The 18,608-nt window shown below is 46.9% G+C and overlaps 1 protein-coding gene across 6 annotated transcripts in view; it reads left to right on the top strand.

The window, feature by feature from the left end:
- PRKAG2 (protein kinase AMP-activated non-catalytic subunit gamma 2) overlaps window positions 1-18,608 on the top strand; it is a 201,297-nt gene that overhangs the window by 120,740 nt on the left and 61,949 nt on the right. For 5 of the 6 annotated variants that reach the window (XR_003709227.2, XM_028751341.2, XM_028751342.2 and 2 more), the window contains one exon: window positions 17,249-17,460. Coding sequence is in view for 4 of the 6 variants with exons in the window: in XM_028751341.2 (XP_028607174.2) it covers window positions 17,249-17,460 (212 nt within the window). In the remaining 2 variants the exon portion in view is untranslated. Of the gene's footprint in view, window positions 1-17,248; window positions 17,461-18,608 lie in introns of those variants that run through there. The other variant, XM_077936733.1, reaches the window with a different exon arrangement.

Genomic DNA, 18,608 nt, shown 5'->3' with positions numbered 1-18,608 from the left:
AGGACCGGTGGGTTGTGTCCAAGGTACCACTAAGGACTCCTGCCCCCCCCCCCCCGAACACACTTCGGCTTGTCCCGGGTCTAAAAAGCAGAGGTCTAAGCGATTTTGGCTTATGCCCTGCAACTCCCCCCCCCAAAGAAAACCTAATTGCTGTTTGTTATACTTCAGCGCTAAACCAGGAGTTTTCCTGGGGGAAAGTGGCGAGGCAAATGGGGGTATGGATGAGCCCCCCGACTTCCGCTTGTCCCACCGCTTTCCTCCGGGAAAACCTGATCTTCACTGCTGGATAGGAGCAAATCGGGTCCTCTGATTCAGTGCTGAAGAGCAAGAGAAAGCAGCAGTGTGGATGCACCCCAAGTTAATGTCACCTAGCTGTGTATTTGTTCTGCTGGTGCAGTCTTTTTTCACCAGCAGAACAACCCATAAACTGACAGGCTGCACAATCTGTTGCACCATGAGCTTCTGCTAGTGTAACTGTGGTGCTCGATTGCTCTGCATTAAAGCATTAAAGCTCACCAGTTTGCCAGTGCAAGGGCCCTGGTGTTAATGGACAGGGAAGTCTGAATATAGTCCGTCGTGTTCAATAGGGCTTGTTCCCTAATCTATTTATTTCTAAGATTTCTTAACCTGCCCTTCACCATAAGGCCCCAAGGGTGGCGCAGTGGGTAAAAGCCTCAGCGCCTAGGGCTTGTCGATCGAAAGGTCGGCGGTTCGAATCCCCGCGGCGGGGTGCGCTCCCGTTACTCGGTCCCAGCGCCTGCCAACCTAGCAGTTCGAAAGCACCCCAGGGTGCAAGTAGATAAATAGGGACCGCTTACTGGCGGGAAGGTAAACGGCGTTTCCGTGTGCTGCGCTGGCTCGCCAGATGCAGCTTTGTCACGCTGGCCACGTGACCCGGAAGTGTCTCCGGACAGCGCTGGCTCCCGGCCTCTAGAGTGAGATGAGCACACAACCCTAGAGTCTGTCAAGACTGGCCCATACGGGCAGGGGTACCTTTACCTTTTTTAATACACCATTTTAGGATTGTAAAACAGGTGAAACCATTCCAAACGGAACAGAACAGTGTGCAGTCAGTAAAAGAGGAGGGGATCCCTCAGAGCAAAATACTTTAGCTGTCACTGTGTTTGGACTGCAGGCGGACGATGGCACTTAAGAATTAGCAGTGAAAGAGTTACATAAAACTGCACTGTTGAGATTTTTCTTCCTTGCTTGCTTATATCTCCCCAAGGGGCTTATTCCTGCGTATGCCTTGTTTCACTTGGCTGTTTTAATAACTAACCCTGCTCTGTCCTCATGCTTTTTTGTTCCCCTACCTCTCACCTCCTCCTGCGACCAGCTGCCGCCCTTTTCTCTTTTCCTCCTGCTCTAGCTGTTTCCATACACATTCTGAGGTTTGCATTAGCAGTTTCAGGACCTTTTCTTCTCAGCTGTTGGTTTTATGCTGGCAAAAACAAACGGGTGAATTCAGATCACACAGGGCAAATAAAGCAAACGATAATAGCCCTTGCAGAGCAAGCCCCATGCTGTGTTTATCTCTCCTCCTTCTCAATGTAAGCAGCAGCTCTGCCCGCTCAGAGGATGGGCCCCCTGGAGAATGGTGTTGCGTAAAAATGCCTTTGGGAGCTTGCTTCTTAACCCTGAAGTCTGCATGGGGATGCCTCCGCCCTTTGTGCGGAATCCATGTTTGCTGCAAATATGCACATGCATGTGTTACAAAGCAAGGGTGTTTCTTGCAACAAATATGTGGATAACATCCCCATGTCTTCAGGAAGCTGCCTTACACAGAATCAGACCAATGGTTCCTCCAGCTTATCATTGTCTGCACAGTGGCCGCCAATGGCTTTTCAGGGTTTCAAACAGGAATCTGTCCTGTCCTGAAGTATACCTGAGGGAGCGTCTCCACCCCCATCGTTCTGCCCAGACACTGAGATCCAGCATCGAGGGCCTTCTGGTGGTTCCCTCACTGTGAGAAGCCAAGTTAACAGGGAACCAAGCAGAGGGTCTTCTCGGTAGTGGCGCCCTCCCTGTGGAACGCCTTCCCATCAGATGTCAAAGAGATAAACAATTACCTGACATTTAGAAGACATCTGAAGGCAGCCCTGTTTAGGGAAGCTTTTAATGATTGATGTTTTAATGTATTTTTAATCTCTGTTGGAAGCCACCCAAAGTGGTACAAATAATATATTATTATTATTATTATTATTATTATTATTATTATTACCACTACTACAGTGGTACCTCAGGTTAAGTACTTAATTCATTCCGGAGGTCCGTTCTTAACCTGAAACTGTTCTTAACCTGAAGCACCACTTTAGCTAATGGGGCCTCCCGCTGCCGCCGCACCGCCGGAGCACGATTTCTGTTCTCATCCTGAAGCAAAGTTCTTAACTCGAGGTACTATTTCTGGGTTAGTGGAGTCTGTAACCTGAAGTGTATGTAACCTGAAGTGTATATAACCCGAGGTACCAGTGTGTGTGTGTGTGTGTGTGTGTGTGTGTGATTTAAAATTAACGAAAAAGTGTCTGCATCAAAGGGTGGATTGTTCCTTGAACACTGAATGGTAATAAGTGGTAGCCTGAGAAGTTTGTATCTTCCCAGGAAGTTGTCTAGGCCTTTCTCGCATTCTGTGTACATCTGCTATAAATGCCCAGGATTTGCATGGCTCCCAAGAGCCTATTGGGTTCCTTCGCACTGAAGTTTCAACGTTACTGAATGAACAAGGGTTGGGTGTATTCTGCACAGCTGGGAATGTGTCACAGGAACAGAAAATCAACTGAATGGCATAGAATGTGGCATATAAATCATGGTAGATTTTTGAGTTTAAAAAGCAAGTTTTTAGATCTCATTCATTGCCATTAAAACCACTGCATGTTCTTTCCATTCCAGGCAATCTCTGGTGAGGGCAAAAATCCAAATTATTTAGAAACCTGAAGAGCAAAACCAAATAAATTATGAAAGTCTTGAGTGGATGTATACAGCACCACCTAATTTGCACAATTGACTCTAGGTTTTGCAACCAGATAGTACTTCTTTGAGTCCGGTAGTTTGTGAGAAAGCTAGAGCAGACCCTTTAGAAAGTCATGGGTTCAGGTTTCATAGATTGCCCTCCATATCTAGCTGAAAGCAATGCCAAGACACCTACTGATTTTAACGTATCTGGATTGCAGTTGAATTGTGCAAGTGGATTGAGCATAGTGTCCACATGAGACTCATGAGGCAATGTAGGTAGTCTCTTGACCAAAGAGATTCAGGCTTTAATGACGTGTTTGTGACCCACCCCCTAGGCCTTGGACTATGGGTAATATATGAACCAAGATTTCTAGGTGGCAGCTACTTCTTAAATCAAGAACTCGAACTGCTGTTTGTTTTCAGAAATGAAATCTACACACACACACACACACACACACACACACACACACACACGGCAGCTGGAAGCAGAGGGGTCAGGCTGACTCCAGGGTAATGAGATATGGAGATTTGCACCTCCAGCTCAAACGCATCCCAGGTCAGCAGTGGTGACCACACAGGGCTGTCTTTGGATATGTCTGCAGTGCCAGAGTTTCTGGAGTGGGAAGTGAGCCTCTTTAAGGCAGCCAAATAAGCCTCCGAAAGTTACTAGCTTGCCTTTCTTTTCTTAACCATGACAATTTTGATACTGCTGCACTTAGATCATGATAATGTAATGGACTGGCGAGACGCAGAGGAACGCTGGGAGGCGCCAGGGAGAGAAATCCCAAGGGAAGAAGGCTCAGAGCCCAGGGAGTGGTGGTGGGACGATGTTGAGTGGTCAGAAGGAGAAGAGGGAGAAGACTGGGAGGAGGAGGTGTCAGAAGTTGAAGGGGAAACAGGGCTTAGTGAGCAGGGAGAGTCTGTGGCAGAGAGAAGGCCAGAAGCAGGTGAAAAGGGAGGTGAAGAGGCTGGTGAAAAGGGAGATGAATCAGGCTGGTGAAGAAGCTAGGGTGTCTCCCATGCCTGCTGCGACAAGCTCTCCTCCCCGCTGGTATGAAGAGGGAGGAGCAAATACAGGCATGGAGCTGGCAAGTCTCAGATCGCTTGGGAAGGACCCAGGGGAGGAGACGACTTAGGCAGTTGTGGGAAGGCAGGGACCTTCAATCTCCACAACTGCCTCATAGGGGTAAGTGTCGGACTTGCATTTGACCGAACTACTTCTCCGGTCGAGCCTTCTGAATCTCCTCCGACGATGATTAATGACCTGAGCCTTTGATAAGGCTCCAATCACATTTCCCATTACATAGAGTATTCAGCACACAGGGAAGGACGAGAAGTTTATGAGCTACTTCACCAAAGAGTTTTATTCCTAACTACACAGACAGAAAAGAAACATCCTCTCTTTGTGAAAGCAGAGAGCAACTGGAAAAACAAAAGAACAGGAAACCAGTAAACATCACATCTGTCTCCTGTCTTCCGTGAGACTTCCAACAGTATGGAATCTCTGGAATGTAAACAGAGTCTTGTGACTCCAAGCAACTGCACAGTGGCACAAACAGAAACTAACAGTAAGACCTACCAAGAAGAGTTGCTGTGCTCATTAGGCCTGCTGCTCCTGAGCAGTCCTTGTTCCTTCTACTATAGGCAGCAACCATTTTGCATGGGGGTTCCGTTTGTCAACCGCCCCCCCCCCCATGCATCGGCGGAGTGTGCATAAGCCTGCCCTGCCCTGTTATGCCTGCATTCCTCCCTCTTCAGGGTCCAAAAGGGCCCACGTGTTGGTGGACACGCCTAAAATGGTCACTGCTCCTAATGAGTTAACTTCACTTACTCTATGAGATTTATTGCTCGTTGGCTCCCTGATAGATAACTGCCAACAGAATTGCACAAACATGATTCCTGAAGCCACACTAGAATATATGAGCACATTTCTGAGGGAAGCAGGGGCCAAAATAGAGACCAAAGCAGAGATAATTTTATTGAGTAAGTTGTTGGGAAGAATTTGGTGACAGACTGAAAGGCACCATTGGAGAGAATTAAGCCCACAGCGTGAGCAGAGTAGACAGAGATAAGTTGTTCCCCCCATCTCATAGTGCTAGAGCCTACGTTGATATTGATTGGCACCAGACTCAGGGGAGACAAAAGGAAGGAAGCAGTACATAAGCATTTTGTGGAATTTGCTGCCACAAAATGAGATTATGGCCACAGGCTTAGATCAGGTCGGACAAATTCACGTGCAGGGGAATCTACCCATGGCTACTAGTCGTAATAGCTAAGTGGATCTTCCATGTTCAGTGGGAAGAAACAGTGAAAGGTGCTACTGCTTGTGTACTTACCTGAGGCATCTCATTATCCCACCCTGGTAAGAGAGAGGTTTCGGTTGGGTCAGGAGTGTGAGAATCTGGGGCAAATGGAAAAGACTTGCACGGCTCATTCAAGAGGAGGATTCCTGAAAACACAGGAAAACAGTGGTAGAGACCAGTGGTTTCAGGACCCTGGACAGAGCCGTGAAAACAGGCTACTTGTTCCAAGGCACACTGAGTCCACTTACGTTCTGAGCCTTACTGCACCTCTCATGTTCCACCTAATAAAGGGGCAACTCTCTGGTTGCAAGCCCACACACCATCATCTCTCCAGGAGCTCATGCTGTGCATGCTGTCTCTGTTGCCCTGCTAGCTCAGCTGAGTACATGGGGGAAATATACCAGCTCCTTGATGGAATGGGATTAGGGGCTGTCATTCCTGGGGCGTGCAGACACCCGATGGTCTCAGGCCTGGATGCCTCAAGTTCAGTGGTGGGACTTAATTCCAAAGCTTTCTCAGTTTGACCCTCAGCTTCTGTCTCTGGGTTGCTATTGGGCTTTGCAACCAGGGTATTGTAGGGAGCAAGATGCTGAACTAAATCGGCCTTTGATCTCCTTCAGCAGGGGCCTCTCACATCCTTACATTAGCCAGAGAAGAGAGTGCTTTTGGGTAGGGAGGCAAAGGAAGTGGTGGTGGTGCGACCAACTGGGGGTCTGAGCCTCTGAATTGGGAAAGGAAGAGTTTTCTGGAGAAGAATGCTGCTTCACGAAGCCTGCGGGAAGTGCAGGCGTGAGTTGGATCGGACGCTGCTGACAGGCCAGCCCGTCTTGTCTCTGGCCAGCCGCTTCCCGCTGTGTGCAAGAGGAGTGCTGAGAGGAACCAACAGCTGCCGGCCTCCTCAGAGCAAGACTCGGAAAGCCGCCTTGTGGTGCGTTTCATCCGAGTGTTCTCAGCCTCAAGGGCAAACACGTACGCTGGCAAGTGGAACTAGAGCCAGAGACAATTGCCTGCTCAGCCTCCCTGCAAGCAGCCAATAGCAGAGGAGTAGTGGGATTTCTTTTAAAGGGGCTTTCAAGGGAAACTAGCCTGGTTGCAGCAGGAGTGGCGCAACAAATAGTTTTAACTCCACTGCAAGAAAAAGAAAAAAGGAAGTCCAAATGCAAGAAAGTATGAATGGCTGAGATACCAATATCCCTTTTGTAAGAAGTGCAATGCCTGTCTGTACGATTACCAGGTTGTAGGGGTGGGGGAAAGCAAGAGATGGCAGAGAGGGTCTTTGTGCAGAGAGGGCATCCATTTCAATGGGAGGTAGGTGAGCGGGCAGCGGTGAGATCAGCTTCTGAGAGCAAATTGCTCAAACGTGCAAGCTGCAGATGTGATCTTTTGCTATAACCGGGACAAATTTATTTCACTAAGTACAGTAAGGGATCATAAGCGAGGCACAAGCAGTTTATTTTCTGTCAAACTGGAGCTAAGCAGTCATCACTCCTTCCTCCAGGAGGGCTTTGGCAGGTGTCCAAGGAACCACACTGCGACATACATTAATAAAGAGATTAATTTCCCATGTTAGCAGGATAAGAATGATGATGAGCAGGGCTGAAAGTCTGGAGCTCTCTTTCCCCCACCTCACACCCCTGCTGTCTCCCCATGGGACGAGGCTGCACTCCGATGCATTTTGAATTTTAAATGGTGTAGGTTACTTTGCGGGGGTGGGGGTGGGTTAATTGTTCTCCTGGCAAGGATGCAGTGCCTATATGCTGAAAAAATCCAGTCTCATAAAGGAGAAGGAATGACAAACCAAGGCTTTATTATCACAATGGCTTGCCTTCTGAGAGGCACTAGCATTTTCATGTTCAACCCCTGCAGCCCAGAGCATAAAAGCAAGTTGTATTCCCAGGTTGGGAGCCAGCTTTCTAGACATACCGTATTGCTTTGTCCAGAGGTTTTGCACAAGCCTGCCAAAGCTAAATAGTTTTAATAGCCTGATTCTATGCAGGTTTATTTGAAATAAGGTCCCACCGAGTTTAATTGGTCTTACTCCCAAGCACATTACTTCATTGTTATTTTGGTAACAGAGATTTATATCCCACCTTTCAGATAAAATTTATTTGGGCAGCCTACATAGTTTTGCCATCAAATACAAAATAAAAGAACAGACGATAATGCAGCATAAAACCAGGTGCTATTCCAAAATTAAAGTGCTTAAAACAAAAGAACCCAAGAAATTAAAATTTTGAAAGCTCTGTGCTGGACACACACACTAAATAGCAATGTTGGTGCCGGACGAGCCTCCCTGGAAAGGGCATTGCAGAAATGGGGTGCTTCTGCCAAGAAGGCTGTTTTCCTGGTAGCCATTCACAGCACCCTTTCAGAGTTGTTCTTTACGAAGGTTCAATCTGACATCCTTTTGTGCAAATGACCTTTGGCTCTTATTGCTGCCAGTGGGATCCCATGAGGACTAAAGCCCTGAGCAATCAAAGTCTGAGAAATGGTCGGTGATATCAGTTCCAAAAATTATTGCACATTCAAGCGTGGCCGAGAAACGAAACCTAGGATGGGGGTAGTGGATGAAGGTAGCTAGCTAGCTGCCTTACGCTGCATCAGATCAATACATCTACTCTGTCCCTGTGCTCTGACCTCTTCACAGAGACGAGAGCTGTTCAGACCAGAGTGGGCTTGATTCTTAAGGGCTCGGATCCCTGGGAAAAACAGGGGCAGGGGAGGAAGAAGTTTAAATCTCACCCTGGTACGTTTCCAGGACACGCCTTTACCCACCCCTTCTCCCCATTAAATGAATGGTTGCCATACACTCTTCTGGGGAAAAGTGGAGTGACGAATTAGGAGAATCCTCTTCTGATTGCGGGAGGGTCAGCCTTCACTAGCAAGTCTCCCTTCGGGAAATGCAATGTGCCACCGTGTTATCTGTATGTGGAGTCCATCGAGACTCACTGCAATCCCATTGGTTCCTTACAAGCTCTCGCTAAAAAAACAGACCCCCACCATTCACCATAATGAAGAGGGGGGCGGAGAGAGAGAACCTATGCTTTGTGCTTAGAATTTAGGGTAGTAAATAAAGCTGGCTTCAGTACACACTATAACCTGCTCCTTGATCACTCAGACTGTCCCATTTAATATTTGGGTCTTGTGTTTGTATGTGATATTTTATTACAGTGGTACCTCGGGATGTGAACGGAATCGGTTCCGGAGCCCCGTTTGCATCCTGAAACGAACGTAAGACGCAACAGCGCATCTGTGCATGTGCTGGTTGCATTTCGCTGCTTCCGCGCATGCGCTTGACATCATTTTTACTGTCTGCGCATGCACGAGCGGCAAAACCCAGAAGTAACACGCTTAATTACTTCTGGGTCGCAGCGGAGCGCAACCCGAAAGCGCTCAACCTGAAGCGTATTTATCCCGAGGTATGACTGTACTGTATTTTGATGTTATCTTGTTTATTTCATAAGCTACTTTTGGAGCATCTTAGAAATAGTAACAAACAGACAAACAAATTCATAGTTGCTCTGAGGTTTGCCTACTCCAAGAAATACCCTACCTTGGCTGTTGGTGTTGGCATGGTTCCCCCCACCCCCCATTTTTAGAAATATCCAGCATGCCTGCCAGTCATATAGCACAATGGTTTTACATGCGTTGGCATTCCATGTTCTGGATGACATGCATAATATGTAGGCTATTTTGCAAATCCTCAGTGGTTTCAGAGGGATTTAGTGCACCAAGATCTAGATTGTGGAATATTTTTCTCATTTCGCTATATAACACAACCCCCTTCCCTGCAAATTTGTGCATGATTACTTGGGAGTAAGTAACTCAGCACAATGGTATTAATTTTGGAGTTAACATGTGTAGGACCTGGTTGTAGTTGGCCAAGTTTATTAGCATCTGATTTGGAGACAGGAACCTATTCTCACTGGATCCACACAATCAAGGGGTGGAATGATTAAGGGGGAAGAAACCCAAATAATTAGAGGGCTCTTTCTTCAACTCAAGGTAACACCTGTTGGGTCTGTTTTGAGTAAAACTTAGTTGTGTACCACCACATCTTATGGCAGCAATTCTCATGTTAATTATGGATTGTTTGAATATGAAGGCATTTCTTTTGCCTCCAAATTACATGATTCGTCGTTGTGGTGGTTGTTCTAAAGAATCAAAGTAAATAAAGCTGTAGAGGAGAAACTCCCGAAGCTTTACCTAATTTGTGAGGTTTGCAAGGGGCAAATAATCAAGCATTTCTCATCACAGAATTCGGGCTCCAGAATTTGTATATATTACATTTTGCACAAAGTGTGCATGGATTTGAGTGTAACTAATGTCACTGGTATAGGGATGCGGGTGGCGCTCTGGGTAAAACCTCAGCACCTAGGACTTGCCAATCGTCAGGTCGGCGGTTCGAATCCCCGCGGTGGGGTGCGCTCCCGCTGCTCGGTCCCAGCGCCTGCCAACCTAGCAGTTCGAAAGCACCCCCGGGTGCAAGTAGATAAATAGGGACCGCTTACTGGCGGGAAGGTAAACGGCGTTCCGTGTGCTGCGCTGGCTCGCCAGATGCAGCTTGTCACGCTGGCCACGTGACCCGGAAGTGTCTGCGGACAGCGCTGGCCCCCGGCCTATAGAGTGAGATGGGCGCACAACCCTAGAGTCTGGCAAGACTGGCCCGTACGGGCAGGGGTACCTTTACCTTTACCTTTAATGTCACTGGTAGTGCAGCCAGGTTAATGGCGATCACACTTGCATGGGTGCAGACTGGGCCCAGAACCTGTTCCTTTAAAGCCTCACCATTGAGGAATGTGAAGTATTCTGTAAGAGAATGAGAGACCAGGTGATGTGCTAAGTAAATAAAGCCCAGGGTGCCTAGGCATTGCAACAGACTCATGGCGTAAGTGACAGGGTCGGAGGTCAGCATTTCAGGGCTGTGTTGTCTTAGTGCTTGTTGTTTCGTTAGCAGGGGCCAAGGATGTGTTCGCTCAAGGACTACTTGAATGTGTTCACTGTTTTTTGTTGGCTAATGTGTTTGAATAATAAGCTGAAGAAGAGTGGTCCTTCCGATCAGCAGGAAAATATGCTACCTAGGGCAGGGGCAGCTTGCAAACATTCCGAGTTCACCGTCTTGAAAGATTTCTTGAATGCTGCGTTAATTGCAACAACAATAACACTTGCCAAGATGCATAGCAATATACTAAAATATACCAAATCCACACACACAAAAACAAAAATATAAAACTATTATAAAAAAACCCCAAACATCACAATAGCAGAGAACCAAATTTGTTGACAACCAGAACTCAAATCTCCATTTCCTTTTTATTGTGTTCGTCATTGTTTTTGTTTTTTTAAGGGCCCTCTGAGTACAAAAAGCAGCCTATACGTTTCAGTATAAATAAATATTATAGATTGGGGTGAGGGCTGTGGGTGACAGAGATGGCTTGCCTAAGATTTTATACAGCTCAGTTCTATGCAGGGTCAGCGTGCTTTTGTCCTTTGATTGATTAAAATATTTACAGTTCACAAGGTAATGATGATAACAGGGCCATGGTGTATGGTGTGTGCTTCAAGGAGTGACAGGGTCTCTGTTCAACCTGGCGCATCCCCATGCCAAGACAAAAGTGTGTTGCATCAGGCACTAGGCCTCTCGAAAGCCCAGCTCTGTGTTACAAATGTGACATGAAGGCTGGCAATGTCAACCCTGCCCTGTGGGAACCCCTTGCGGACGACCGCGGGGCCTGCAGACAGGCAGTCAGGTTGTGCATCCATAGCAGTGACCAGAGGAGGAATGACCGCTGGGAGGAGCGCAGAGAGAAGAAACGCCATGATGCATCTGCAGCAGCACAACCAGATGCCTTTACCTGCCCCAGCTGCAACAAAACATCTCTCCCATATCGGTCTCTACAGCCACAGCAGGCGCTGTAACTCTCCAACAGTTTGACGTTACCCCCAAAAGAGCACTCTGCCATTGCCTCCTGAGACAGATGGATGTCAACAACAACTTTAGAATGGCATAGCAATTGAGATTCCTCCCATCTGTTGGGGCCAGTGTAGATACGATAGGGCCAGTCATATTCATGCGTCGTTCAATATATGCATTTATTGGGGGAGTAGTGGAAGATGCTTTTGAATTCTGGTGCTGGAGGAGACTCTTGAGGAGTCCCATGGACTGCAAGAAGATCAAACCTAGCCATTCTTGAGGGAATCAGCCCTGAGTGCTCACTGGAAGGACAGATCCTGAAGCTGAGACTCCAAGACTTTGGCCACCTCATGAGAGGAGAAGACTCCCTGGAAAAGACCCTGATGTTGGGAAAGATGGAGGGCACAAGGAGAAGGGGACGACAGAGGACGAGATGGTTGGACAGTGTTCTCAAAGCTACCAGCATGAGTTTGACCAAACTGCGAGAGGCAGTGGAAGACAGGAGTGCCTGGCGTGCTATGGTCCAACAACGACAACAACAAAGTGGAAGAATGAGCCAGGAGATGCTGTATCTCCCCCTGCGTTATATCTTTTAAAGGGAAATGCAACATTTCCCAGTTGCAGTAGGGGTTGTACTGCCTAGCTGCTTGCTTCCTTATGTGGCTTCCCATCTCCAGAGAGCTTTCATTACAAATCATCAACACACTCTTCACCTGCTGCTTTGTATGTGCCTTCACAGCCATTAAGCAACTGCAGTCAACTGTTATCATGTGAAGTTTGCAGCAATTGCCTTAAATGCCTGGTATTCTTTGCGATGAATCAGCCTAACGGAGAAATAGCAGGCCCTGCTCAGTTTTGCTACAAGTAACTGACTCTACTTAACATTCACCAGCCATAGCTTGCCTGCGCCTCGGTTTTCCCTACTAGCGGAAGAGTGCAAACCTTTACGGAAGGGTTGCAGGGGAAGAGAGTCCTTTGCCCCATGCCCTAACACAGTGCACATGGAATATCTGCGCATTTGAAATGCTGGCACAAAAATGGTAAGCAAATGCTTAAAAGGCATGGAAAATATTTAGCCCGGGGAGAAATGGCTTTGCATGTCAGATCCTGAGCAGTGCCAGAAAAGGAAAGCCTAAGCTGATGGGAAAATAGAAGAGTGATTAACGGCAGATTTGGACTTGCAGCAATATTGATGCACAAATCAAAAGCAAGGGAAAGGCTGAACTCCAAAGCCTTGTTGGAAGACACATTGCAAGGTCCTACCTGTGTGGGTGCAAAACTGCTTGACTTCGGTGTGCAATCCTGGCCAATCGACAATCCAAATTAAATTACAAATCATCCGTTTTAAAACCAGCACGCTTCTGTAATTGAGGCTGGCGTATGGGTGGACAAGGAGGTCTAACCCTTTCTGCCCATGCCTCAGCCCTCCTTCAAACCCCACACCCCTAGTCCCTGAGGCCACTAGTGATAGAGATGGGTGTAGGGCTTGTTGCTCAAGCAACAAGGTTTTCCTGGATTCTGGTGTGGTATTGTATCCTTGGTTATTCTTTGATCCGGACTTCTGGCTTGCTCATTGACTTCGCCTTGTGGTTCATCCTTTGCGTAGAGACTTACACTTCAGTTCTGGTTATTGGCTTTCCCCACAGTTCCTGGTTCCTAGCTCCTGGCTCACTTGAGACCACTATCCTTGGTTCAGCCCTGACATACTCCCTGTCCATTCACATATTTGAGTGGGACAGGGAGAGTGAAAGTGGAGAGAAACTATATGAAGACTATCTTGTACACAGCTCTGTAGAGTTCCTGAATAAACCTCATTTGCTGACCATTTACTGTATCCTCTTATTTATTTTTTTGGCATGTCTATGACGTTGCTAACTGTGGCTTGGCTCCTGTGTGTCTGATTATTAGTGTTTTGGCACAGCCTGTTGCTATTGGACCTCTCTTCAGCCGACATGTTAGCCCATTAGCTCTTGTGATAGATGCATCTCAGCAGTCGCATTAAGGAGCTGTAATGCAGTAAATCATATTTCCTTTGAACGGAATGTCGTTTTCATCATTTGCAGTTTCCACCAAAACTTCAAGCACTCTGAAAACACTTACCTGCTGTAAAAACATTGTCCCCACGATGGGGTGAGCTCCCGTTGCTCGGTCCCAGCTCCTGCCAACCTAGTGCAAGTAGATAAATAGGTACCACTCTGGCGGGAAGGTAAATGGCGTTTCCATGTGCTGCTCTGGTTTCGCCAGAAGCGGCTTCATCATGCTGGCCACATGACCAGAAATCAGTCTGCGGACAAACGCCGACTTCCTCAGCCAGTAAAGCGAGATGAGCACCGCAACCCCAGAGTCATTTGCAACTGGACTTAACTGTCAGGGGTCTTTACCTTTACCTTTACCTTTAATGCATTGGACTTGGAAGAAATGAAGCATTGGGGAAGAGAGTTCGGATTTCAATCCTGTTCACGCTTTCCTCAGAGTAAATCCCACTGAACTCAGTAGCTTAGATCTGTGTAGACATTTATAGGATTGCACAGTTCATTAACCTTTCTCACAACCTAGAAAGCTTGACTCCCATGTAGTCTGATGGGAAATGGCAAGTCTGATTAATCCTTAGTTTGTATCATGGTCTGAAACAGTGCACCGATATCGTGTCTGACTGCAAAGGAGTATTGTTGTCTGATATCTTGACCAGCAGACTGAGGCAAGGTCTTTTCAAACATATAGAAAAGGGCATTAAATATTATCATTGCTATTCTAGCTAGAAGAAACAATGTTCTTTCTATAATCATCTGTTAGTTAGAGTTAGCATTTCATTTTCCAAGAGACAAGACAGCATCAGGCACAGCAGAAGGGTGTGGGGAGATCTCAAGAATATGAATGTTCTCTAGCTTAGAATCTGTCAGGACATAGACTGCAAGCTTTGCAGCGTTCGGGAGCCAAAATGTTCAACTTGCAAGGCATTCAAGATCCAAGGTACGACTGTATCTCCAAACAAACAGATACAGACTCTTTCCCTTTCCTTCTTATCCCAGCTCTCGCTCAAGATCCGAACCCTAACTGCACGCTCCCTCTCTGCTTCTTAACAACGACCCCCACAATCTCCCACAAATGTATTCTCTTGTGTTCACCAGGTCTGTTCTCTTGACCATCTGTCTCCTCTTCCTCTTTCCTGTTGCATGTGCTAATTTTGCTGGCTTTTTTCATCTCTTCTTCCTCTTGTCACTTTCCTGGTCATATATAGCAGACCTCCATAAGTGAAATGGAATATAATATTTTTAAACTGTGATGGAATGTGGGGCTACAGAGCAGTAGTGGGGGAAATGCTATACACATAAAAGCTCCTGTGGTTTATCTATAGCAGAACAAGTTAAATATTACTTTAGGTAGAAGGGTAGGAAAGACTCTCTGCTGAGATGTTTCATGGTGTTCCTTTATAATAACTTTAATATCCACCTGTCAGTCCTTAAAAACTCTCCCAAGGTGACTCACAGAAAATGAAAAACAATCCAAGCCTGTTACAAAATAATGCCAGAGAGCAGCTGCTGATTAGAGCATTCAGTATTGGGTTAAGTGAGCCATTGATCAGACCCTCCATAAAGCAACATCATGCGTTTAGAAATACAAATGTGCATCCTAATAACAGCGGCATAAGGGTGGCGCTGTGGGTTAAACCACAGATCCTAGGACCTGCTGATCAGATGGTCGGCGGTTCGAATCCCCGTGACGGGGTGAGCTCCCGTTGCTCGGTCCCAGCTCCTGCCAACCTAGCAGTTCGAAAGCACGTCAAAGTGCAAATAGATAAATAGGTACCGCTCCGGTGGGAAGGTAAACGGCGTTTCCGTGTGCTGCTCTGATTCGCCAGAAGCGGCTTAGTCATGCTGGCCACCTGACCCGGAAGCTGTACGCCGGCTCCCTCGGCCAATAAAGCGAGATGAGCGCTGCAACCCCAGAGTCGGTCACGACTGGACCTAATGGTCAGGGGTCCCTTTACCTTTACCTTTTTAAGAGTATATCCAGAAGGTTTTTCTGTTGTTTTTTTATAACATGTCACAATTGGGAATCTTTATAGGAGAGAGCAAACAACCATTTTTTCAGCTTTCTTGTTTATTTACTGCCTCTACATTCATGACAGTCTTTAAACCTTTAGTTCAATTTCTTTGCTGCTTGGAAGTGTTCACTTTCTCATAGCAACATCTGAGATAACAGAAATGCTGAGGAGGGCATGCATTAACAGTTTCCTGGTTCTGAACAGTACCTTAACAGCTACTGTGTGTGTGTTTTGCTTAATTTTACACAACACAAATGCCTCTTCAAACAAAAGTCAATTTCAGGTTGCCAAGATATGGTCTTTAAAATCAACGGAAACTGCTGTACAGTTGACTTTCATGATACTTTCGACCAACAGAAGACGGATTGTGTTGGAATAATGGGATTGGTACAAATCATCTGTACAGGAGCCTTCCTTAGCCTGGTTCTCTTCAGACTACAACTCCCGTCATCCCTGACCATTGGCCATTCTGGCTGGGACTGATGGTTGTAAGCCAAGACATCTTCAGGGCACCAAATTGGAGAAGGCTGCTGCTCTAGAGACCTTTGTTAGTTGTATCCACCAACTCTCCCTCCTCTATTTCCTCTAGCAGTGCTTGCTAGGGAAAGTCATCATACCACATACATTTTCTGTAAGAAATCCTGTAACAGCCACTTGGTTCTGATGGACTAAAGATGTTGAAATTGACAGCCTGGCCAGTTCCAGATTCCTAATAAAGTGGGTGGGAGTCCCTTGGGGCATTTCTAACTCTGCCCTTCACATCTGGCTCCATCAGACATTGAAAGTGGCTAAGCTAAGCAGTATCATCTCTTGTTGTTGTTGTTTAGTCGTGTCCGACTCTTCGTGACCCCATGGACCAGAGCACGCCAGGCACTCCTGTCTTCCACTGCCTCCTGCAGTTTGGTCAAACTCATGTTCGTAGCTTAGAGAACACTGTCCAACCATCTCATCCTCTGTCGTCCCCTTCTCCTTGTGCCCTCCATCTTTCCCAGCATCAGGGTCTTTTCCAGGGAGTCTTCTCTTCTCATGAGGTGGCCAAAGTATTGGAGCCTCAGCTTCAGGATCTGTCCTTCCAGTGAGCACCCAGGGCTGATTTCCTTCAGAATGGATAGATTTGATCTTCTTGCGGTCCATGGGACTCTCAAGAGTCTCCTCCAGCACCATAATTCAAACGCATCAATTCTTCGGCGATCAGCCTTCTTTATGGTCCAGCTCTCACTTCCATACATCCTCTCTTACAATCAGCTTTATACATTTCCACAAAAGAACTGCCTCGGCTTAGCTGAACTTGCCTGCTTTCTACTGCACTGCTCTCTAACTTTTCGTTTTGGGGTTGTTGTTTTTTCTAGGGTTTTTAAAAATAGCAGGCTCGCAGTACAAATTTTCTGACCTTGCAATACCTGAGTGCATTAAGCTGAGATGCCTTGCTCTGAAACTGCATCCCTACCACACTACTGTTCCCAGGAGACTGTGAGACAGCAAAACATTTCTAGGTACCTGGAGCTTTCAAAGAATGTGATCTCCCCACCTGAAGTATTCGATTTATGTGAGCCAGTAGTGATTCAAGCCAAGGGAGTTGGCATATCATTAGTTCCCCCTGCCCTTTGAACAGTCCCTGGTGTGTGTGTGTACATGTGGGGAGGAGAAATCCCTAGAAAACAGGAAGGCACAAGCATCTCTACTCTTGCTTTCACCCCTGTTTTCTTCACAGATTGCTCTACATGGCTGTCAACAATGAATTTTCTTCATTGGTGACACCGAGGAATGGGATGGTATCTCTTCCGCAGCCACATCTGGCTGGTTGTGCTTGCTTGAGATCAACACACTCTTCACAGCAGCTACTTTATAGATTAAAAAAGGCATTTTATGGCAATGGGAGGAAGACCCGTACTTTGTAAATAGAAGGACAAGATTTCTGTTCAGTGTTGTGGGGGGATGAAAATATTGGATTAAAGCCTTTGCATGGCTTAAGCCATTGCTCACCCAATATGTATACTGAGATTTAATTATCTGCATCTTTTTTTGTTTTGTTTATAGCCTCTGGTCTTTCCTCCTCTCCCTCGACCCCGACACAAGTGATCAAGCAGCCAACGTTTCCGCTTGAATCCTACAAACATGAACCAGAGAGGCTAGAAACACGGATTCACACGTCCTCTTCCCCCCCAGATACAGGCCAGAGACCAAGCCTTCCTCCTGGACAAAGTGTGGCCAAACCTCCCACTTCCACCCCGTGCACTACCTCAAAAGCCGTAAGTATGGACCGTTTCATTTCTCTGTAAGAAAAGCAAAGTCCTGTCTGCATTTTAGGATTAACAGGGTGCTTCTAAGTGTCCCAAGTGCATAACATGGATTATCTTCTTATAATCCTTTTGATATAATCGGTCCAGTATACCTGAAGGAGCATCTCCACCCCCATCGTTCAGCCCAGACACTGAGGTCCAGCACTGAGGGCCTTCTGGCAGTTCCCTCGCTGCGAGAAGCCAAGTTACAGGGAATCAGGCAGAGGGCCTTCTCGGTAGTGGCACCCGCCCTGTGGAACGCCCTCCCACCAGATGTCAAAGAGAAAAATAACTACCAAATTTCTAGAAGACATCTGAAGGCAGCCCTCTTTAAGGAAGCTTTTAATGTTTAATAGGTTATTGTATTTTAGTGTCCTGTTGGAAGCCGCCCAGAGTGGTTGGGGAAACCCAGCCAGAGGGGTGGGCTATAAATAATAAATTATTATTATTATTATTATTATTATTATTATTATTATTATTAATTCTGCAAGGTACTTAAGTCTTACAGTTATCACTGTATTTCAGTTGGGGTGAGGACGGAGGCTGATGCCTTATCTAAGGCCTCCTAATGAGTCCAAGGCAGAGGTGAGGTTTGAACCAATGGCTTCTCGATTCTTAGCAAAGGCTTTTAGACTGCAAATCTCTGCAGGTTTGCTTGGGAGCTTTCAGAAGGTGTGCCTAAATTTTAACTTGCACACTGAGTACTTAGCCATCAGCCATTACAAATAGCAACTAATTACAGTGGTGCCCCGCAAGACGAACGCCTCGCAAGACGGAAAACCCGCTAGACGAAAGGGTTTTCCGTTTTGGAGGTGCTTTGCAAAACGAATTTCCCTATGGGCTTCCTTCGCAAGATGAAAGCCCATAGGGAAATCTCCGGGACAGTGGGGAAGCGCAGCGCGTCTTCCCCACTGTCCTCGGACCTCCTCCGAAGGCGGAAAGACCTCCTCCCGCCGCCAGCCTTCAGAAGGCTGCTCCGAAGCCTGGCGGCGGGGCGGAGAGACCTCCTCCTGCCGCCAGGCTTCGGAAGGCTGCTCCGAAGCCTGGCTGCGGGGAGGAGGTCTCTCCGCCCCGCCGCCAGGCTTCGGAAGGAAGCTCCGAAGCCTGACGGCGGGAGG

This window comes from Podarcis muralis, chromosome 12 (genome assembly GCF_964188315.1).
Source record: "Podarcis muralis chromosome 12, rPodMur119.hap1.1, whole genome shotgun sequence".
Lineage (NCBI taxonomy): Eukaryota > Metazoa > Chordata > Lepidosauria > Squamata > Lacertidae > Podarcis > Podarcis muralis.
The sequence above is the reverse complement of the archived record's forward strand: the minus strand, read 5'-3'. Positions and strand labels throughout refer to the sequence as shown.